This window comes from Mytilus trossulus, chromosome 1 (assembly GCF_036588685.1).
Source record: "Mytilus trossulus isolate FHL-02 chromosome 1, PNRI_Mtr1.1.1.hap1, whole genome shotgun sequence".
Classification (NCBI taxonomy): domain Eukaryota; kingdom Metazoa; phylum Mollusca; class Bivalvia; order Mytilida; family Mytilidae; genus Mytilus; species Mytilus trossulus.
Window position 1 is genome coordinate 69,034,476 of NC_086373.1, and position 24,133 is coordinate 69,058,608.

Consider the following 24,133-nt stretch of genomic DNA (forward strand, 5'->3'; position numbering starts at 1 on the left):
AAATCAAACGTCTTTTCAAAATCAAACGTCTTTTCAAAATCGCAAAAAGGCTTTTTCTTTTAAACACAGAGAAGTTCAAAAAGTACATATAAAGAAACAAATATAATCTGTCTATAATTTGTTGGATCTAATTTACACCCCTTGTTCTTAAATATCTGTATGGGTACGTCGTAGCTACCAATTCTGGCTTTTATACAACGGGAGTGAAGGCGCCGTCGATTTATTGACGTTTCGCGAGAGCAGATTTAAAGCTCTCTACACTAGTTGCGCGAACAAAAGTGTCTTCTAGATGGTTCCAATTTACTATTGTGGACGCAAAAAATGAATTTGTATGTTGCGGTGTTTTACTAGTAGGAATGTCAAAACACCTGGTATTGTTCCTCACTTGTTTTTCAACAATGGTTGTGGCTTGAAAGTTGTCAAACTTTTTAGCTGTGATGTTTCGTCTTGGTCTTGCTGATTTGAGGAAGTCGTCTGGATCAATAGCAGGTACCAGCCCCTCAACCACCTTGTACATAAATATAAGCTTTTGGCTCGTGCGTCTCAATTGTAGTTTCTGTAGTTCTAATTTGGTAAGAATGTTTGTTATGCAGCCATCTTCTCTAGTTCTGTAATCGCCTGTTATAAAGCGTGCTGCTTGTCTTTGTATTCTTTCTAGCTTGTTTGAGTCTGCAATATTGTAGGGGTCCCATACTGTTGCTGCATATTCCATTGTAGGCAGTAAGCAGTTTTCTATATTCATGTGGGCAGTATCGTAAATTTCTTCTGAGGAAGCCTAGGGTTGAGTTAGCCTTTTTGGCAACGTTTGTAATATGCGTGCTCCACTTCAGGTCTTCTGATATCTGCACTCCTAGGTATGGGTTGCTCTGAACTTGTTGGAGTATGTGGCCGTTGAGTGTATAGAATCTCTGGCTTTTGTTCTTTATGCTTAGTATGTAGCATTTCTTTGCGTTAAATCGCATACCCCATTTATTTGCCCAATCTTCTAGGCTAGCTAGGTCTTCTTGTAGTAGTTTGTGATCTTTCTCTGTTTTGATGGTTCTGTATAATAGACAGTCATCGGAGAACAGCCGTACTGATGATTTGACAGTGTCCGGGAGGTCATTTATATTACATAGGAAAAGTAATGGTCCTAGAACTGTTCCCTGTGGAACACCTGAGTCCACTTTGACTTCTTCCGACTGTTCTCCCTCTACTACTACTTTCAACTTTCTCTGTGTCAGAAACATATTAAGCCAGTTGTTTAATTGTCCTCGAATTCCGTATTCTCCCATTTTTGATAATAATTTGTTGTGTGGTACTGTATCAAAGGCTTTTGAAAAGTCCCGGATTGCGATATCAGTTTGTAGTCCGGCGTCAAATGCTTTCATGAAGTCATGTAAGGTGACTAATAGTTGTGTTTCACATGAGTAGCCAGATCGGAATCCATAGTTGAGTGATGTTAAGACTCTGTGCTTTTCAAGATGTTTGAGGATGTCCTTGCATATGATATGTTTTAATAGTTTGCAAGGTACCGATGTTAATGAGACTGGTCTATAGTTTTCTGCAGCGCGATTATCTCCTTTTTTGAATACACACGAGAAGTTTGCGTTTAACCAGTCTTCGGGTAGTATTCCAGTGTCTATTGATGTTTGGAAGATGGCAGTAAGTCCTGGTGCTATTTCTGTAGCACATTATTTAAGTATTTTGTTTGGTATACCATCTGGTCCATATGCTTTCGATGGGTTTACATCTTTGAATAGTTTTTTCTAGTTCTTTTGTGGTATTGAGTAGATTGGGTATTGTTTCCAGTATGTATTTTGTTGTTTTTGGAATTGATGTTGATTTGTCAATTGTGAATACGGATCTAAATTGTTTGATTAAAATTTCTGCCTTTCCTTTGCTGTCGCTGACTAATTTCCCCTTTCTTTTAAAGGTGATACACCAATATTGTCTGTTTTCCTAGATTTGATATACTTCCAGAATGGCTTTGTATTGTTTGTTTCTAGGCCTTTGATAATAGTATCATTGATGTATGTGTATTCTGCTTTCCTGACTTGCCGCTTTACTTCTTTTTGGAACTGTCTATAGTTATACCACTTTTTAGTTTTCTTAGCTTGTTGGTATAGCCGCTGTTTCTTTTTAAAGAGTTTTCAAATTTTGTGGTTTATCCAGGGCAATTTGTTCTTAGAGCGGATTTCTTTTGATGGGATGTGTTTGTCCATACTTTGAAAGAGTTCTTTCTTAAAGGTGTCGCTCATTTCTTGTACGTCCTGCATGGGTCGGATTTTTGCTGATGTTATTGAAGTCTCCTCTTTAATAGTGTTCCAGTTAGCCTTTGAGTATATATAGCACTTCCTGGGTTTGCTACGTTGGTAATAAGGTTTGGTGTCACAGTCTGAATCATTTCGTGGTCTGATATGCCAGGTGTGTTTTTGGATGTTTTGACAAGTGATGGGTTTGTGGTTAATACTATGTCAAGGAGGTTGTCTTCTCTTGTTGGTTGTTCATGGATTTGAGTGAGTTGGAATGATGATGTTATTTCCATGAGTTTGGTTTGTATCTCCTATCACTTGAGTTATTTGGTACTGACATTGATTCCCAGTTAATGTCAGGGCAGTTAAAATCTCCAGTTAGCATGATGTTGGTGTTTGAATTTGCTATCATTTGTAAAGATTTTTCTAGTTCATCTAGGCATTTCATGTTTCTGTGTGGCATATATAATAACCCAATAAACAGTTCTTTTTTTGCCTTTAATGTGTATTTTTACCCATTCTATCTCACAATTGGTGACTAGACTAGAATGTTCAACTGATATGATATCTTTATGAATCAAGATACTGACTTCAATTAGACAGGCTTTCAGCAATATACCCGTACCGTCACACCAAATCACAATACGGCCTTCCACAATGAACAAAGCTCATACCGCATAGTCAGGTATAATAGGACACTAATTGACAAATGTTTTTACAAACAAATAAACTTTTTTGTCTCTTTATTCATCAAGCTAGCGAACCTTACAATAGTAAAAAGGTCCATATAACTTCCTAAAAAAATTAAAAAAATTCTTTAAAAAAATTCCCAATCCTCATGATCACTCGTTTTGCTAATATAATCTGTTTTTGAATTCACTACATCAGCGAGGAATCAGTTGTAATTCAATGAATATATTGTGCTCTTTACAAATATAAAATATAGATGAAACAAAGATTTTGCTTGAACTATACGTACACAGTTTTTATTATCAGTAAACCATTTAAAAACTTTTACCCATAGTTAGAGTACTAAACGACAATTATGCCTGTTTAATGTTTTATCTTTCTCCAAGTAAGACTTTTACATCTTTCAAATTCGTTCCACATTTTGTGAAAAATCTTATTCACTAATTCTACATTATAAACCCCACAGGCTACATCACAAGCACATGTAATGCTTTGCAGTCCTGCCTTTTACGCCTGTAAAGTTATGCCGACTTGCAGAAAAATCTACTTTTTTTTAAAGAAAATAAACTTGTGACATAAATTCGACATGCTTGTCATAACTGCTTTCATAGCTTAGAACATAAAAATAAAACATAAATCTATAGATAGTTACCTATAGATGTACTTAGCATTGACAGTAACTGTGTCGCGATCATTGCTATTTTGATGGCTGGTAACTGGATGCAGAAGCTGTGGCTGTATTGAAGTTGAGTGGACAGTTTATTCTCTAGTGACCATACTGTTTACAGTAGTAGCATATTTCCATGGAGTACGGCTCTTGCCGTGCGGTATTGGTATGAAAGGGCTGTTGATAGCGACTGAAATCGTAAGCTGGAGGAGCAGCAGAGGCAGTAGCGTTAGGTTCAACTGCTGGAGTTGGACACCATATACATATACGGCTGAGGGCGGATCTTTTTCTCCTTGATAGTTTTAGGGGTCCTAGTCTCAGCCTGAAGAATCTTTTTCTCGTCTTCATCATTGTCAGAAATATCATTACTATCGTATTATTCAACAGTAACCCTCCCCAGTAGAGTTATCAGCAATCCTGATGAGTTTACTTTTTTCTTTGAGTTTACTTACCAAATCACTGGTAATAGACGAAATTGTCTTGTTCTGAGGGAATATCGGACTTTAAATCAACGAGTTTCTTATCTAAATAATTATCTTTGAAAAGTCCAAAAGTGTTAACTAAGTCACGGTTTTGTTAACTTGCTTGTGAATTTGAAACGTAAAGGCTTTCGGACTGACTTTGCATGGAATCTCTTAACAATTGGTCTTTTCAGACTTTTAGACTTTTAAATTTGTAGTTATTGGTGAGGCAATTTTTTGGAAAAATTATTACTTACATTTGAATTCTTTTTTTCTTTCGGTCTCAATCAATATTGTCATTTTATTCGGGGTTGCATTCCAAATTTACTTTCCTGACAAATGCAGACATTGGATTACTTACTAGACCATTTAGAATGAGGTGGAGTTATTCTAACCCTTCTTGTGAAATAAATGAGTTTTGTATGCCTTCATGCAAGTAGAATGTTAGTCAAAGCACTTTCGTTATGGTTTCACTCGGGCGCTACGGCAGATTTTGATAGAATGTCGGTAGGGGCTGTTACTGTAGAATGAAAATCAATGCTGTTTGTTTCTGTAGTATTTAGAAAAACCCCATTAGCAGGTTTGTTATAGTCCAGTTGATTCGTGCATATTTTCGAAAGAATTGTGGGTTTGAGATAAAAGTATGAAACTTTGCACAAGGATAAATATGTATATGGTGGTCAATTAAGGCTATGGACTCACTTTGAAAAATTCAAAATGGCGGAAATTTTCAAAATGGCGGACAGATGCTTTTTGACACAATGCTAACACTACTAGTTTTTATCTAAAAATAAACAGCTTCAAGACTACAGTACCTCAAATGACAAAATAAATCTTATGTTTCATACTTTTAAACTATTTTGCAATCAAAGGAAACATATGAGAACATAGGATGAGTCAAATTTGGTGATTTTTATATTCTATGGCGGCCATCTTGAAAAAAAACCCGCCATTTTGAAATTTTAAGGTCGGTCGATAGCTAATATTGTTTAGAATACCCATCTCACTACCATGCCGAATTTGATGCTTTTATCATCAAACACACAATTATTTCACCTATCAGCCGGACTATTAGACTTTATCAACTTTTACTATCTTCATTCGAATTGGAATTTCTATTTTGTAAATTATTACAGCAAATGTTGCTTTGACGTGTCTTATACTTATCGGCAACTATATTGTGACTTACATTCCGAAACCTTATAATTACCGAAACTTTAAAAGTTTTTCCTTGAAATTGATATTATTGACTTTATATTGATTTGGAAAACAAACACATCCTTTTAGTCTGAAATGAACTATTGTCGTTTCGATCTTTAAACCATGTTGACCTTTATCTTGTATTTGATGCGGTTGAGATAATGTCGGTTTCAATAGGATTGACATAGGTGGCCTCTTGTATGCAAATTTCTTACTCCGGACATCGGGATGATCTTACACTGACACACCGCGTCCTTGTGTAAGATAACTATTAATTTATAACTTTTTATCGTGTCACTGAACGATTTTAGTCCTTTGATTCTGGGCGTTGGTGGAGGCAAATTTTGCACGCTTTGCGTGTATGTGTATACAATTTTGTGTTGTTGGCCTAATCTGTAATGTAGAATTGTATTGCTTGGTTATAATTTGTACTAGTAACGCAGAATACTAATGTATCTCAAAAGGTTATTGTCATCATAGCAGATTTCCGCCAAAAGTGGGTAGATCGAGTTTCGGCAATTTGTTGTCATTATTGGACATGTTTGATTGCCTTACGCTCGTTTGTTCTGAGTTAAAATTTATCTGATTCGAATGCCTATGTACGCTGGGGTAAGTGTATATGGAATCTGGTGCTTGAGTGTTTTAAAAATGCGGATTGATTTTTTTGACCGACTTATTTATTTCGTGATACCAATCTGTATCTGTAACTCTTATTTATCAACTTCTTCAATTTCGTCGTCGATGTCATCTTCTTGTTCAATAATTTAAGTTGTTTTCTCATTAAGATCGGATAATGTCTTTTACCTGTTTTGATAAGCTCCATGATGGATTTTAGGTTAACATCATCTTTTTGCAGTTCTTCTGTCGGGTCTCCTTTTTACAGTACTTTAAGGTTGTAACCTCCGAAAAAGAATTCATTTGTCCCTGCACTGATTTCGTACCTTTTATTTAAGATTGCCGTAAGAATGAACGGTAGACACGTAAGAAATTTTAACAGCAAATTTGAACCATATCAATTCCCAGAAGGTTCTAATCCCCAAATGTATATTTCCGTGCGCCTTGCTTCAAATTATTATCTTTCAATTGTGCCATGTTCTGTGGAGACATTTGCCGTACTGAACTGTTCAATTGCTTCGGGAATTGTTGGCGTTCAAAGTTAATACTAGTACCAAGAAAAAAACCGTATACACCCTATACTCTTTCAATAAGCCTCACTAGCACCGTACAGCAAAGTTCGCCACCGGACATGACTCAAATGAAAGGTAATAACTTGGAAAAGGGCACACTGAAATGATTTTGTGGGAGGAAGGCCTATTCGGAAGTTGTTGGCGTTCAAAGTTGCTATTAAGAGAACAAAAAATACGTATACACCCTACATTCTTTCGGCAATCCTCGCTAGCCCCGTACGGCAAAGTTCGCCACTGGGCATGGCTCAAATGAAAGGTAATAACCTAGGGAAGTCCACACTGGAGTTCAGTCCATTCGAAAATTCGAAAATTGTTGCGCAGTGATGTTTAGGCAATTTAGAAGAGTTTTTGTCAGGGGTAGGTAACTCCGTAATTACCTCATTATATATTCATCAAAGGCGGATTCAGTAAGCAGCGTCTATTGATAAAATTGTTGAATACAAATTGCGTTCATGCATGTGGATAGAAAAATAGTATTTTTTATGATGTTGATTGATTATTAAAACACTATTACGGCATTTTTGTGCTGAAACTATATTATAAATGGTTGCAATAGATTTTTTTTTATTGCCGGGATCAGACCCCGCCTACTTTGGAGATTTCAAACAGGAAAGTTGAACATGTGAAGCAGTTAAAATGAAGTTTTTTTTAAATTTACTGATTGCTGTTTATTTGATTTCAGTCGAGAACATGTCATTAAGAATGTATTTTTTGCATTTCTAAGACGTGAACAATTTGGTTAAAAGACAATTCCAGGGTTTACCGTTATTTCTGTAGTGGATTGACCTGGATAAAGGACAGAAATTCGAACTGCCCCTAGCAATTGAAATAAGGGTGTTTTGAACAGGGATAGACCTCTTAACGTAAAGAAAGTGTTACACTTTTTTTACATGAGGCAATATATTGGATGTTTCCATTCAGCCATACTGAGAATTCATACATCCACATCCCAGCAAAATATGCTCTATAGCATGTGTTTCGCCATAAAATGCCGTCTTTTTTGTGATGCAAAATATGTTAGTATCATTATCTTCGCTGGATAAATGACACATTAGTTGAATGTAATTAAGATCTTGAACTAGAATCTTTCGAGAGCCGATCATTTGTATCTACTGTGGTTTTGAAATCATGTAAAATATTTTTTTTGGCGAAACCCAAAGTTGCCGAATGTTAAGTGTTATCAGCAACTGTAATAAAAGAGCAAAAGGTATGATAATCCAGGTTTCTGCAAACGTGGTCGAAGTGCTACAACCAGCTTGTATGCCAACCAATGCATTTCGCTAAAAAGTCAATTACTGCGTTACAGTACTGCCATCAAAACATTTTGACAAATAGTAAATAATTGTCGAGTTTGAAATTCTTGATTAAGAATAAAATCGCTCCGGTGTTCAAAGCTTTCACTTTTTTTTTAACATTGCATTCTTTAAAATATGTTCAGGCATTTTGTAAATTATTTATAATAACTGAATCTTGCAGTCATTTAAGAAACTGCATAAATTAAGAAAATGCCGGTAATATATTCAAGGCTCAATGCCACAAAACACAAGTATTCTATGGCTTGTAGGTTTGAAGCATTGATTTATTTAAGAATACAATCTAAACATAACAGCAACATGAAAAGGCAAGTGTGACACACAACAATATAGTCCTGATCACATTATCTTCACTAGAAGCGGGATCAACAGCCTGCTCACTTTACAACAGACAATTTTAAACTATTAGAAACAATACACAACTATAGGAATGAAAAAGAAAGTTAAATTCATGCGGTAAACTTATAGTAGGTGCGCATCTATTGAATTGCATAATTCAATTAAAATAGTTACAATCGTGTGAAAGACAGGTCATTTAAATCAAAATTGTTTTACAAACAAAAAAAGGTCAACCACACCTAAGCAGCAATCAAATTAGCTTAGCGTCACGGTTGATTTCACCTGTGCACATATAACTACGCATAACGGTACTTGTTATGCCTTGTAACGAACTATATTGATGTTTTTGTCTCAGATTCCACCGAACATAAATCACATCTTTTCTAAACAAGGCTCAATGACAAAAAAAGTAATTTCGATGGAATGTAGGTTTGCAGAATTCAGTCGAGACATTTCAGATGGCAGGGTGTTAAGAAACTGGAAGTCTTTTCGCAATTCTGTCGTTCACATATCCGTCGCTAGCATTTTCGGATCGCCAAGGAACATGAATTTTGAAAAGGCTGTATGAAAGTAATTTGCGGCATGAGTAGCGCCCCAGAATCGTAAACTATGCAAACAAAATTGCTATCAGTATAAATCTATTGCGTTTATAGATCATAGAAGATGTTCTCTAGCCGAAATAAAAAAGGTATTTTTGATCAACTCAATCCCATAGTCATTCTTTTTGACTGTAAAGAACAAAAGCGTATTCAGTTAATTTAATCCTAAGTCTTGTCAAGTAACAATAATGTTAATTTAAAAAAAACACAGGACAAGACGACACATCTGTATTTGCTATCATACATGTAACTATACTGCATTGTGTGTAAGTATCGGTCTAGATATTGTATACTATATATTACTCAAAGTGGGTTTTGTGAAAACTGATATCACTCATTCCTATAGGCGAGAGTATCTAAAACATAAAGCATAATCCATAATAACATACAAAGTAAACTATAGTCGGACAGGTTATATAAAAAGTAAAATCACAAAAATACTGAACTCAGAGGAAAATCAATTTGGAAAGTCCATAATGTGTTATCATGATACATGTTTAATTGTTTAAAAATCATACCGGCTGTGATAGGTTCTTTCTTTTGAAGAGTTTTTGCCTTAATTCATTTTCCTTTTGAGACAATGTTTGACAGTGAACTGCAAAAAGAGTTTGGATATAAAAACATTCTCGTTAGCTCTAAATATATACAGATAGAAATGCAAAAAATAATATAGTACTTTCTTTATAAGTTTCAACGTACTACAAAAACACGTAGGACGCTTGGATTTAGCTGAATGCCACAAAACGTACTAACAAAATTGGAGTCCGGCGGAATAACTTTGCAATTATTTACGATACATCTCTATGAAATATTCAACAACTTAAGTTTTTTTAACCATACGGATATTAAATCAATCGTTCACAAATAAACACATCCCAACCCAATCCCCATTTTTATGGCTGACACATTATTGGTGCACTTTCACGAACTGCATTAAATTATTCAATAAATTTCCGTTCTAACAGAATACTATTTACTATGAAATATCTGCAATTGTAGGCAACGGATGCGGGACAAGCGTAATAAGAAATGACCCCCAAATACTCGCAAATCGAATGCTCTCAGAAACGTGTACTATATTCTATTAATATGTCTTGTGAGCTCGAACATTTGTCTGATTATGTTTTGTTTGTTCTGATGGAGAAAGAATATTGATCATCATTAAACTCATTTACCTGTTTTCGGGAGAAAAAAAATCATACATTTTGGTCTCCTCTTAAATAAACAAAAAAATAATGTTAAGCATAGCTGACATTCTTCATTTTGTGAAATTGAGTGTGGTTAGTATTTTAACAATGAACAACAGTATACCAACGTAAGTCTAAATCAATTATGTATTATCAATGAGTATTTTAAAGTGTTGAAGAATCAGGAATTATTTTTTTTACTTATAATTTTAACTATCAACTATTTTTATATTTAAAGATTATAAAAATTACCAGTGAGTATTATAGGACCTTTATAATTTAACTTATATAAAAAATTACAGTACGTTACAATAATATAATTTTCTGTTTGTTTCAGGTATTGTAAGAAACAAGCATATCAACGATTCGAATTTCATCATGGAACGAAAACATTGGTGTTCATTTTGTCTTATCCCTTTTAACAACGAATTGAGATTAAGCGATCATCTATTAAAAATCCATCCAAAACAACCACCAGTTTTCTGTCGTTTGTGTATGTTAACATTTGTAAATTGTAGTCAACTAGAATATCATGTGAGATATAAGCATTCAGATTTATTCATCAACAAGTTTGATGAAAATAACGAAAACATTTGTAGAAAAAAAATAATAGAATTGGAAACTGAAATAGAATCTGATTCCAAATTGACAGACAGTTCCGAGGAAGAAAACAGTATAACAAAAAGCGAAGAAGGCGATTTTTTTGAGAAAACCAATGACATGGTCGGTACAGATTCTGAAAGTGTGGAAGAGCCCGTTGAAAACAATTCGAGTTACATGAAATACATCTCAGCACAAAATGTGTGTTCTTCTGACGACGAAAATCCTGCAAGTGAATTGGATTTGAAAGGAGTCAATACCAATCAAATGAATAATTCACACGATCAATATTTCAATGTAATAAATTGTGATGTGTCATGTCCTGTCAGACTAGAATGGGAAAAAACTAGAAGACATGACGCCAGTTTCACAAGAAACATTCATAATTTAGAAGATACTTTATCTACTTCCAAACGACTTTTAAATCTACAGCACATGAAGTCGGCGTTTCTTACTTCAGATAACATTGTTTATACTCAACGACCTAGTTTTAAATCTAATGATGAAGACGAAGGCCAAGAATACCTAAGGTTTGTAGTAAATTAAGCCATTGAAATACATTAAAGTTGATTACACAATGTCATCTCTGCCTTAAACTATGAATGCTTTGGACACATACAAGTTCGATACGTATATATAACATTTTAATTTATAATGAATGGTGTCACTGGTACAAATTACAAAATCTGCTTACACTTCCAGAACACCTTTGAACAACCCAATGTTTTGTAAGGGTCTATGTTGCATAGTTTTTAGCTCACCTGGCCCGAAGGGCTAAGTGAGCTTTTCTCACCACTTGGCGTCCGTCGTCCGTCGTCGTCGTCGTCCGTCGTCCGTCGTCGTCCGTCGTCGTCGTCGTCGTCCGTCGTCGTCGTCGTCCGTCGTCGTCCGTCGTCGTCGCCGTCCGTCGTCGCCGTCCGTCGTCGTCGTCCGTCGTCGTCCGTCGTCGTCGTCGTCCGTCGTCGTCGTCGTCCGTCGTCGTCGTCCGTCGTCGTCGTCGTCGTCGTCCGTCGTCGTCCGTCGTCGTCGTCCGTCGTCGTCGTCCGTCGTCGTCGTCCGTCGTCGTCGTCCGTCGTCGTCGTCGTCCGTCGTCGTCCGTCGTCGTCGTCGTCCGTCGTCGTCCGTCGTCGTCCTTCGTCGTCGTCGTCCGTCGTCGTCCGTCGTCGTCGTCGTTAACTTTCTACATTTTGAACTTCTTCTAGAGAACCACTGAATGGAATGAAACCAAACATGGCATGAATGTTCTTTATGAGGTGCTGACCAAGTGTTGTTACTTTGTAGCCGATCCATCATCCAAGATGGCCGCCAGCGGGGGGACTTAGTTTAACATAGGACCCTATGGGAAATGCATACAAATGACTTCTTTTAGAGAACCACTGAATGGAATGAAATCAAACATGGCATGAATGTTCCTATTGTGGTGCTGACCAAGTGTTGTTACTTTGTAGCCGATCCATCATCCAAGATGGCCGCCAGCGGGGGGACTTAGTTTAACATAGGACCCTATGGGAAATGCATACAAATGACTTCTTTTAGAGAACCACTGAATGGAATGAAATCAAACATGGCATGAATGTTCCTATTGTGGTGCTGACCAAGTGTTGTTACTTTGTAGCCGATCCATCATCCAAGATGGCCGTCAGCGGCGGACTTAGTTTAACATTTGACCCTATGGGAAATGCATACAAATGACTTCTTTTAGAGAACCATCGAATGGAATAGAACTTAACATGGCATGAATGTTCCTTATGAGGTGCCGACCAAGTGTTGTTACTTTGTAGCCGATCCATCATCCAAGATGGCCGCCAGCGGGGAACATAGTTCAACATAGGACCCTATGGGAAATGCATACAAATGACTTCTTTAAGAGAACCACTGAATGGAATGAAATCAAACATGGCATGAATGTTCCTAATGTGGTGCTGACCAAGTGTTGTTACTTTGTAGCCGATCCATCATCCAAGATGGCCGCCAGCGGGGGGGACTTAGTTTAACATATGACCCTATGGGAAATGCATACAAATGACTTCTTTTAGAGAACCACTGAATGGAATGAAATCAAACATGGCATGAATGTTCCTAATGTGGTGCTGACCAAGTGTTGTTACTTTGTAGCCGATCCATCATCCAAGATGGCCGCCAGCGGGGGACTCAGTTTAACATTGGACCCTATGGGAAATGCATACAAATTACTTCTTTTAGAGAACCATCGAATGGAATAAAACTAAACATGGCATGAATGTTCCTTATGAGGTGCCGACCAAGTGTTGTTACTTTGTAGCCGATCCATCATCCAAGATGGCCGCCAGCGGGGGGGGGGGGGACTTAGTTTAACATATGACCCTATGGGAAATGCATACAAATGACTTCTTTTAGAGAACCACTGAATGGAATGAAATCAAACATGGCATGAATGTTCCTAATGTGGTGCTGACCAAGTGTTGTTACTTTGTAGCCGATCCATCATCCAAGATGGCCGCCAGCGGGGGACTCAGTTCAACATAGGACCCTATGGGAAATGCATACAAATGACTTCTTTAAGAGAACCACTGAATGTAATGAAATCAAACATGGCATGAATGTTCCTAATGTGGTGCTGACTAAGTGTTGTTACTTTGTAGCCGATCCATTATCCAAGATGGCCGTCAGCGGGGGACTTAGATTAACATAGGACTCTATAGGAAATGCATACAAATGACTTCTTTTAGAGAACCACTGAATGAAATGAACCTTAACATGACATGAATATTCCTTATGAGGTGTCGACCAAGTGTTGTTACTTTGTAGCTGATCCATTATCCAAGATGGCCACCAGCGGGGGACTTAGTTTAACATAGGACCCTATGGGAAATGCATACACATGACTTCTTTTAGAGAACCACTGAATGGAATGAAACCAAACATGGCATGAATGTTCTCTATGAGGTGCTGACCAAGTGTTGTTACTTTGTAGCCAATCCATCATCCAAGATGGCCGCCATCGGGGACTTAGTTTAACATAGGACCCTATGGGAAATGCATACAAATGACTTCTTTTCGAGCACCACTGAATGGAATGAAACCAAACATGGCATGAATGTTCCTTATGAGGTGCTGACCAAGTTTTGTTACTTTGTAGCCCATCTATCATCCAAGATGGCCGTCAGCGGGGGACTTAGTTTAACATAGGACTCCATGGAAAATGCATACAAATGACTTCTTTTAGAGAACCACTGAATGGAATGAAACCAAACATGGCATGAATGTTCCTTTCCGTATGAGGTTGTGTTGTCACTTTTAGCCAAATTTTTATTTTTTTATATGATTTCAAAAACCCAAGTAGAATCAGGTGAGCGATACAGGCTCTTGAGAGCCTCTAGTTAGTTTTCCATGCTGTGCTTAAATCATAATTAATTGTATGTTGGTCTTTGTCTTTGGCCTGTTTAGTTTATTTTCGACGTAAGAGTTTCAAGGTTAGTAGTGTTTGTCGGACACTTCGACCCTTAAATCTCAAACGCTAGACGCCAACACCATATTTGGGCCATATAAGACCTTGAAATCGGGACGCAAACTTGGAATTGAACAATGTGACTCGGACGCCGACGCTTTATTAGGGCTTAAACCCTAAACCAGGCCACCGTCCAAGGTCATCGGGTTAAATTTGATTGCCAACCACACAGTAGTCGGGTCCATTCACGATGAGAACATTTCTAAAAAAACGTTGGTACGTTAACAATTATCTTCCCAATGAGTCGAAAATTCTGTTGACCCGATGCGGAGACATTGAAAAGCTACTAAATAGCCCCTTTTGGTCACAGTTTTCAGTATTTACCACAAACTTTCTAGGCCTGTCGCTCACATAGCTAGGCGTCTACATAGCACACAGTCGGGGCATTCCGCTCAAAACATCCTCTATGTTTTTTCCTGTCATCGGGATAGTAATGCCGTTTTTCTTCCCGACTTTTGTCGCAGAATGCTCGACATGGGAACAGTGATCCGGCGGCGGCGATGGTTGCTCACAACATAAAAGCTTGAAGGTGGAAGAACTGGATGGTTCATACTTTGTATATGGATGCCTCATGTTACGAAGTTTTCCTCAGTCACATGTCCAATGTCCTTGACCTCATTGTCATGGTTTAGTGACAACTTAAAAAAAAATGTAAAATTCTCTCTTATTATAAGTCAAAGTATAACTATATTTGGTATGTGCATACCTTGCAATGTCCTCATGTCTGTCAGACTGTTTTGACTTGTCCTCGACCTCATTTCAAGGATCAATAAACAAGGTTAATTTTTAGTGGTCAAGTCCATATCTCATATACTTTAAGCAATAGGTCTAGTATATTCGGTGTATGGAAGCATTGTAAGGTGTACGTGTCCAACTGGCAGGTGTCATCTGACCTTGAACTCATTTTCATGGTTCATAGATTATAGTTAAGAGCCAGTCTGCCATAAAACCATGCAAAATCTCAAATTTCGTCCAAATTGGTAGTAATAACTCTGCAACATTATATATATTTCCAAAATCTTTGGGTATTTAGGAGTTAAGATAAAAATATTTTTTTTGGTTAATTCACACGATTTTCCATTTAACAGCCTTATTTGCATATTTGTGAATTATAAAAAAATAATGCCAAAAAATCACCAAAATTTAGGTACTTTTTAAAGGTCTGAATAATTGATATATCTCTTAAATATAGCGTTATCTTGTTTTATTTTGCAAAGAACATTATAAAAAAAAAGAAAAAATGCATTTTGACATACTTTTTACCTTTTGGCAGGTTGTCAGAGAGATTCGTGCAACAGATGTATTAGATAACTTGCATGTAGTACATGTACTCAGTAGGTGTTTTCTCTCAAGATCATATTTATAAACTTTTAAGATTTTTTTAAAGGTGTATATCAGTTCTAAGACAAGTAAAAAGTTTTAGCCTGGCAAATAACGGGAAGTTAGTAAAAAATGCCCCCAAATATCTATAAAATGCACTATTGTAATAGTTTTTGGACCTTAACATTTTAACTAAAACTGATCAAAGTAGACTTATGTTTCGGACAATAACTTTAGTTTAAGTGTATAGATCTTTATGATTTTATTCAGAAAGTTCAATATCACAAAAGAAAGCTTTGGAACGATTTTGGGGATGATGGTCCCTACCGTTAAGGAATTAAGGGACCAAAAGGGACCCACACAACAAGCATTTTATAGTGTAAGGATAATAACTTGTGTATAAGTATTTCAATTGCTCTGATATGGTATCTTCTTTTTTTTCAAATTTCAAATTTTCTAAATTTTCAAGAAGAAATCTTCAATTGTACAGTTTTATACAATAGATTTGTTGATCTTTGGCCACATTTATTTTCAATCACAATCCAAATTAAGACAGCATCAAGCTTGAACATTGTGACCATATTTAATTTGCCCCAACTGTTCAGAGTCCAACAACTGCGGTTGTATAAAGCTGCGCCCTGCGGAGCACCTGGGTTTCACATACTTTCAATTGAAGACAGTCTTTTAAAAAGATTGTTATATGAAACAGAGTTGTGAACATACTTTTACTTCAAAAAATCTTCCTCTTTGAAACTTTTGATTGGAATGCAACCAATTATAGGGCCAATCACTCATTGAGTGTCTTGATTAGAAAGTTGTGTCTATTAGAGCGTATGTAAAAAGATTGTGGCCATTTTTTTTTATCTACGAAAAACAATTATGTTTGCATATATAATGTGCCATATAAAAGTTTTTGATTTATATCTCAGATTAAATCAAGATACAAGACATTTGAGGTAACCCTACTTCTTCAAAAATCGAAAGCTTTTCCAAAATTATCTTGAATGTTCCCTCTCCAAAGAGCATCTCTTTCGTGTTTGTTGATACTTTGAGATTTTGATTTTTAGTCCCCTAACGGCTAACGTCTAAGTGGACTTAGGTTTGCACTTCGTGTCTGTCAGTCTGTATATCTGTCAGTTCGGCAAATCAGACTTTTTGTGCTTGTAGATTTTGATTTGATTTATCATGACAAGTTACACGGTCAAATTCATTATTCACGCTTTAATTTTTTCTCTTTGTTCAGTTGAAGCCCTTTCTCTAGAATTAGATTTTTGATGAAATACTTATTCATCAGAAGACTTCTGTTCAAACGGAAATAACTCATTTTTTTAAAGACAAAATGACATTTTGAATGTTTTTTCTTTTCTTTGGTATTAAGTGATTCAATTTTGTTCCAGTTTGATATTTGTGTGCAGAGTTTTGGTCTTTGGACATAGGAAATTCACTTAGATAGTCAGAATTCAACAAGTTTTTACGTTTTGCTGGAAGATTTTGTCTCGATATTTTTAGTTAGTTTACGTTATGACAAATTATAGATCAATTTTTTGTTCCATTGCAATGAATTTGTAACGGGTTGGGGACTATGTATTGCCACGTATTACTCGCAGAATGCTTGTTTTTATCAAAAAATGTTCAACTCTGAAAAAATTGTTTAATATTTAGTTAAAATAGATATTGATGACTTTATTATGTGAAACTTTTTTTTTTAGATCTATCATACTTTTACTCTTTTTTGCTAATACCTTCATCATGTTCATTCATGACTAAAAACTTGTATTTATACCATTTTGCACGTTTTTCTTTACGGTAGACCACACTAATATTACTTGTATATGAACAGTAAAATCTTACCATTTAAATGACAATATAAAAAACATGATGTGGTTCGATTGCCAATGAGACAACTGTCTACAATTAAGAGACCAAAATGACACAGACATTAACAACTATAGGTTACTGTACGGCCTTCAACAATGAGGAAAGCCCATACCGCATAGTCAGCTATAAAAGTCCCCGATAAGACAATGTAAAACAATTCAAATGAGAAAACTAACGGCCTTAAGTATATAAAAAAGAAACGAAAAACAAATATGTTACACATAAACAAACGACTTCCACTGAATTACAGGCTCCTGACTTGGGACAGGCACATACATAAATAATATGGCGGGGTTAAACATGTAAGCGGGATCCAAACCCTCCCTCTAACCAGAGACAGTTGTATAACAGTAAATCATAAGAACGAACTATAAAAATCAGTTGAAAATGGCTTAACTCATCCGATGGACAAAAATACAAGTTGACGTGGTAGGGTAATTGTATGTCTGCTCAACAGTTTAACCATTTATCTGTGTATATTTGTTTTTATACAACCGCAAACATTGAAAAAAAATGGTTCTATATCGGTTTGACGTTGTCGTTGTCATCGTTGTCGTCATCCTTAGACATTTGGTTTTTGCACTATAACTTTAGTAAAAGTAAATAGAAATCTATGAAATTTAAATACAAGGTTTATGACCATAAAAGAAAGGTTGGATTGATTTTGGGAGTTTTGTTCCCAACAGTTTAGGAATTGGGGGCCAAAAAGGGTCCAAAATTAAGCTGTTTACTTTCATAAAAAAATGAATTATTGGGTTTCTTTGGTATGCCAAATCTAACAGTGAATTTAAATTCTTAATTTTTGGTCCTGTTTTCAAATTGGTCTACATCAAGGTCCAAAGGGTCCAAAATTAAACTTAGTTTTATTTTAACAAAACATTAATTCTTGGGGTTCTTTGATATGCTGAATCTAAAAATGTACTAAGATGTCTTATTATGGGCCCAGTTTTCAAGTTGGTCCAAATCGGGGTCAAAAATTTCAACAAAATTGAATATATGGGGTTCTTCAATATGCTGAATCTAACCATGTATTTAGTTTTTTTAATATTTGGAACCTGTTATCAAATTGGTCCAAATTGAGGGTCTAAAATTGAAAATTATTTGATTTCTGACATCAAAAAATTGAATTATTGGGGTTCTATGATATCCTGAATATAACCATGCATTTATATTTTGGATATTGGACCATATTAGGTAAATATTAAATTATATTTTTTAAAGTTTTTAAGTTCTTAGACCACAATCATTGTTTTGTGTCAACTATTTAATCCCAATCCAAATTCAGAGCTATATCAAGCTTAAATGTTCTGTCCATACTTGCCCTAAATGTTCAGGGTTTAATCTCTGCGGTCGTAAAAAGCTGCGCCCTGTGGAGTATCTGGTTATAACATGTGGTTATGAAATACATTTTATTGCAATTTGAAATATTTGTGTTTGTCTCAGCTGGTAGTATTAGGCCAACTTTATTTAACATGTCTTATTCCCAAGCCTCAAATTGCTAGAGATTACATTCTAGGAGGAAACTGTTCTAGGAGGAAACTGTTCTCCCAAAATTGACATAGGGATAACTCACTGGTTCATGTCAGCGTCACAAAATTTCAGTTGCAGTTTTATCAGGAACTGCTAGGAGTAGTCTCTTTATATTTGGCATAAAGCTGTATTATAATATAGAAAATATAGCCCTTTTCTAGGTAAGAGGCACAATTCTATGAAATTCACAAAACTATTAAATCTTCCTCTGTTCTGGAAATAGATTACATAAATGTACAAGGCTTTCACATTTATGAATCATTATCAAATACAACATGTTTTAAAAATTTAAGACTGAACTCAATTTAGACAAAAAGCGTCTAAAAACTAGATTATTATTAAACGCTAAATTTGTGAAGAACTCATGGTGATATTACCTGATGAGTGTGCATAGTATTGTAAATTAAACAGCCCATTTTTTAATTACTAAAGTTATTTTCGTTGGAATAGGTTAATATATTAAACATATTGTAAAAATGCTCAGTTTAGGGGCAAAAAATCAAAAGTGGTCTGCTCAAGTTTACTCCTTTAGTATATTTTCTAATTTAAACTTAGTTGAACTTGGTTTATTCAATTAATATAACCAGTTAACATTACTCCAGTCATTATTTTTCTTATATTTTGACTATCACATACTTTTGAAAAGTTTCTATTGAAACAGATAAAAAAATAAAAAAAATGGTAAAATGGCCATCACGCCTATCTTTAATTGTTATTTTATCGTAATAAGGTATCATTTGCCGAGCACCATTTTCTAGCATTTTGTAGATGAATATATAAGCTTCATGAAATATTACATTTCGTTGAAAATAAAACATGATCTTACAAGATTTAAGCCTTTAGAAATATACAAATTTTGCTCAATCGGCACTTTTTCAAAACCATGCAATTTCAACCTGTCAGTAGGAGTATTGAGAAATCTCACAACTTTTTGAATTATCATAATTTCCTTTCATTTCAAGTTGTTTGTTAAGATATATATTATCATTAAACTAATTTTTTTCTGTAAAACAAAAAAACAAATCAGGTCAAAATACCCTTAAATAGGCTTAAAATGGCTATTTTTCAGTACAGAAATGGACAATTTTCGAATGTTCGGCATACACAAAAAATGGCTGAATATTTTTTCAAATTTTTGGCACAAATAGTTATTACATATAAGGTATCTAAAATACAAAATATCAGCCTGATTGGAATATTTTGGATTTGGACCATTTTGCATGGTTTTATCACAGACTGGCTCTTAAGTTTTTGTGTTTTGATCTGTTTTTCAAATATTGTATGCAATAGGTCTACTATATTTGGTATATGGAATAATTGTAAGGTGAACATGTCCAGCTGGGAAGTGTCAACTGATCTTGACCTTACTTTCATGCTTCATTGGTTATACTTACGTTTTATGTTTTGGTCTGTTTTTCTTATACTGTATCCAACAGGTCTACTATACTTGGTGTATGGAATGATCAATAAGGTGTACATGTTTAGCTAGCAGGTGTCATTTGACATTGACCTCATTTTCATGGTTCAGTGGTCAACGTTAATTTTTTGAGTTCTCCCTCTGATATTTTATGCAGTAGATCAACTATACTTGGTGTATGGAAATATTTGATGATCTATATGTCAGTTGTGTAGGTTTTATTTGACCTTGACCTCATTTTCACTGTTCAATGATCAGTGTTAGGTTTTTGTGTGTTGGTCTGTTTTTTTTCTTAAACTACAAGTGTGGACACAGATGAGTGTGGATAGTATGTTTGGATGTTTGACAGTGTCTTATGACAATAAAGTTCTATGTTTTTCCTATATGGTGTTAATAACTGTGTTGCACGGTGACAACTGATCTGAGCATTAGGAGTGTTATTAATTTGATTTTTTTTTATGTTCAATACAGACATGTGGAGACAGTAATTACATTAGTTACCAAATGATTATGATAGAACATGTTCTACATCTTTGGTTTTGGATACATTTTGTAGCTGGGAGAGCAATTGCTAATTTCTGTGTCGATTTGGTCTCTTATGGAGAATTGTCTAATTGGCAATCATACCTCATCTTGTTTATATGTATTTGCTTACTATTGGTATGGTTCTATTTACATTACTTTGTGGTGGATCGTCAGTATCATTAGTATTTTTTTTTGGTTAAAATGTCGAATTTCTTCCTCAGATTAGAAAACATTTATTGGTTTTAAGTAATGAATGGCTTATGTCTGACATGATTATTGGGGCTAAATAAGATAGGAAGTAAACCTCTGTGCTGATTTATATCAAATCTGTATATCTCCTCCAAAGCTGGTCGAAGCAAAGACAACTTTTGACCAATATAAAAATGATTTCACCAAAAGAACCTTTGTGAGCATGCTTCAAAGACTCATAACTGCTACAAAAGTAATCTGATCGAATTTAAAGCATGTCAAGCAGATATCATCAACATCTACTTTATAAGTCTTAATATGTCTAAATACCTAAAAAGCTATTCAGTACTCAAAAGGTATTGCAAAATTATTCCTTTTCATTTTTTGTTTTGTTATATGGATACAAATATAAGTGATACATGTACCAATACAGTATTTGTTGTGGTATGCAAGTGTAGTAATTAACATTTACTGTAACAATGTTAATTCACACAAATTAAGAAATAACAAATGAATGGAACAGATACTCCGTAGGGTGCTGCTTTATACGACTGCAGAGGTGGAAACCTGAACGGTTGGGGCTAGTATGGACACAACATTCAAGCAGGATACAGCTCTGAATTTGGATTGTGGTTAAATAGTTGACACAACATAGGTTTCTGACACAGATTGAATGTGGTCTATAAAGAACTTCAACTTAATAATTTTAAATTGGACATTTACTTATTTTGGTCCAATATCCAAAATCTAAATACATGGTTAAATTCAGAATATCATAGAACCCGAAGAATTCAATTTTTGATGAAATCAAATGTTTAATGTTAGACCCTTTAGACCTCCATGTGGACCAATTTGATATCACCGGGCCCAAATATTAAAAATCTAAATACACGGATAGATTCGGCATATTGAAGAACCCCATATATTCAATTTTTGTTGAAATGAAACAAAGTTCAATTTTTGACCCTTTGGATCTTAATATAGACCAATTTGAAAACGGGACAATACTGTGCAATTGAATATTCCTGGCTATTGCGCAATATTGTGCAATTAGATATTTCTTGCATTGTGCAATACAGTGCATTTAAAAATTTCTTGCTAGTGCACAATCCTGTGCAATTGGAGATTTCATGTTATTGTGCAATACTGTGCAATACAGTGCATTTAAAAATTTCTTGCTATTGCACAATCCTGTGTAATTGGAGATTTCATGTTATTGTGCAATACTGTGGAATTGAACATTTCTTGCTATTGAACAATACTGTGCAATTAAAGATTTCTTGCTATTGCAGAATACTGTGCAATTGAAAATTTCTTGCTATTGCACAATACTTACATTGTAGTATAATAATTTTTGACCCCGATTGGGACCAACTTGAAAACTGGGCCCATAATCAAAAATTTAGGTACATATTGAGACTCACCATATCAAAGAACCCCAAAAATTCAATTTTTGTTAAAATCAAGCTAATTTAATTTTGGGCCCTTTGGACCTTAATGTAGATCAATTTAAAAACAGGACCAAAAATTAAGAATCTTAACACGGTTAGATTTGGCATATCAAAGAAGCACTGACAATATTTCATTTTTTTTATGAAAGCAAACAAAGTTTAATTTTGGCCCCTTATTCCTTGGGACCAAAACTCCCAAAAATAATCCAAACCTTTTTTTTGTGGTCATAAACCCTTATAGATTTCTATTAACTTATGCTAAAGGTATTGTTAAAAAAACCAAGAAAAATGCTTATTTGGGACCTGTTTTTGGTTCCTAAATCCTACACTGTTGGGAATTAAACTACCACAATCTATTCCAACCCTCCTTGTGTGGCCTTAGACCTTATGTTAAAATATCATAGATTTCTGGTTTAAATATTAATACTTGAGTTATAGAGCAAAAACCAAGAACAATGCTAATTTGGGCCCTTATTCCTAAACTGTTGAGACCAAAATATACCCAAAATCAATCACAGCCTTCCTTTCATGGTCATAAAACCTTGTGTCTTAATTTCATATATTTCTATTGACTTTTACTTAGAGTGCGAAAACCAAATGTCTTTGGATGAAGACGATGACGCCAACGTGATACTAATGTACAACCAAAAAGTTTTTAATTTTTGTGGTTGTATAAAAATGATCTCAAATCAAATTTCTAATGGAGTTTGCAACAATAATTATTCAACTACTCATTTTAATGAAACATAAAGTATTAAAATATAAATGTCATGTACAGTCATGGTGATGATGCCCCCGCTAGCATATAACGTTAAAAAGGTACATAAAGTGAAGCTGCCAAAAATTATACTTAAACTGAGTTTAGAGGTAATAAGCATTATATACACATTTCACTAAATTTAGTTGAGACAAACGTGAGAAATTTTTCCATTTGTGAAAGGGCATAACCCTAGAATGATAATCAAAGTGCTTGTAATCACTGAATGGCTATTAAAGACTGCTTAAATTTATCAGTTGGTAGTAAAGTGAATTTTGCATTGTATATTGTATATACATGTATAGCATTATTTTAAGTTGATTCAACTACTATTCTGGACAGAGAAATCTAAACTCTAATTTTTAAAGAAGATTTCATAAAGCAAGGGTTTTAGGTAATTCAACAACCATTCTGGACAAAGAAATAACTCCAATGTATTGTCTGGAATCTACAACAATGTTTGTTTTTGGCCCTTAATTCCTAGACTGTTTGCCCCATAACCCACAAAATAGACCTCAACTTTCTACTTATGGTATTCAATATTATGGTACAATTTCAGAACAATTGAAATACTTATACACAAATTTTTGTACGGACACTAGATTAATGTTTGCTTTGGTCACCTTTGGAACCCTTATTCCTAAACCTTAGGGACTATATATATAACCCCCCCCCCCAAAACAATCCAAAGCTTCCTTTTATCATTATAAATATTACTGTGGATTCATTATTATTCTTTGGATACCAATTTTCGTGGCTTTCGTGGGTAGAGTCTAACCACGAAATTAAATGTTCAACGATTAACAAATTTTCTATATGCTTGTATGCAGACTTCGGCAAAACCACGAAATTAAATATCCACGAAAATGCAAATTTTCTTTAATCCACGAAAATTGGTACCCACGAAAATAAATGAATCCACAGTATGTTATAATTTTAAGGCTTCCTTTTTACTTACACTGAAGTTATTATCTGGAAACCATCCGTCTTGGAAAGACGACGACAGGATACCTACATGTATTTCAACTGCAAAAATTTCTGTGGTTGTTTAAAAATTTCAAACATGTACAATGAAATATTGTTTTAGAAATTGATAAGCCTA

The 24,133-nt window shown here is 35.0% G+C and overlaps 1 protein-coding gene across 1 annotated transcript in view; it reads left to right on the forward strand.

Moving 5' to 3' along the window:
- Positions 1-10,218: 10,218 nt before the first annotated feature.
- The window catches only part of LOC134709766 (uncharacterized), a 64,281-nt gene continuing 50,366 nt past the window's right edge, over positions 10,219-24,133 (forward strand). Inside the window, exon 1 of the mRNA XM_063569918.1 lies at positions 10,219-11,007. Coding sequence (XP_063425988.1) covers positions 10,256-11,007 — 752 coding nt within the window. The 5' untranslated portion in view covers positions 10,219-10,255. The remainder of the gene's footprint in view (positions 11,008-24,133) is intronic.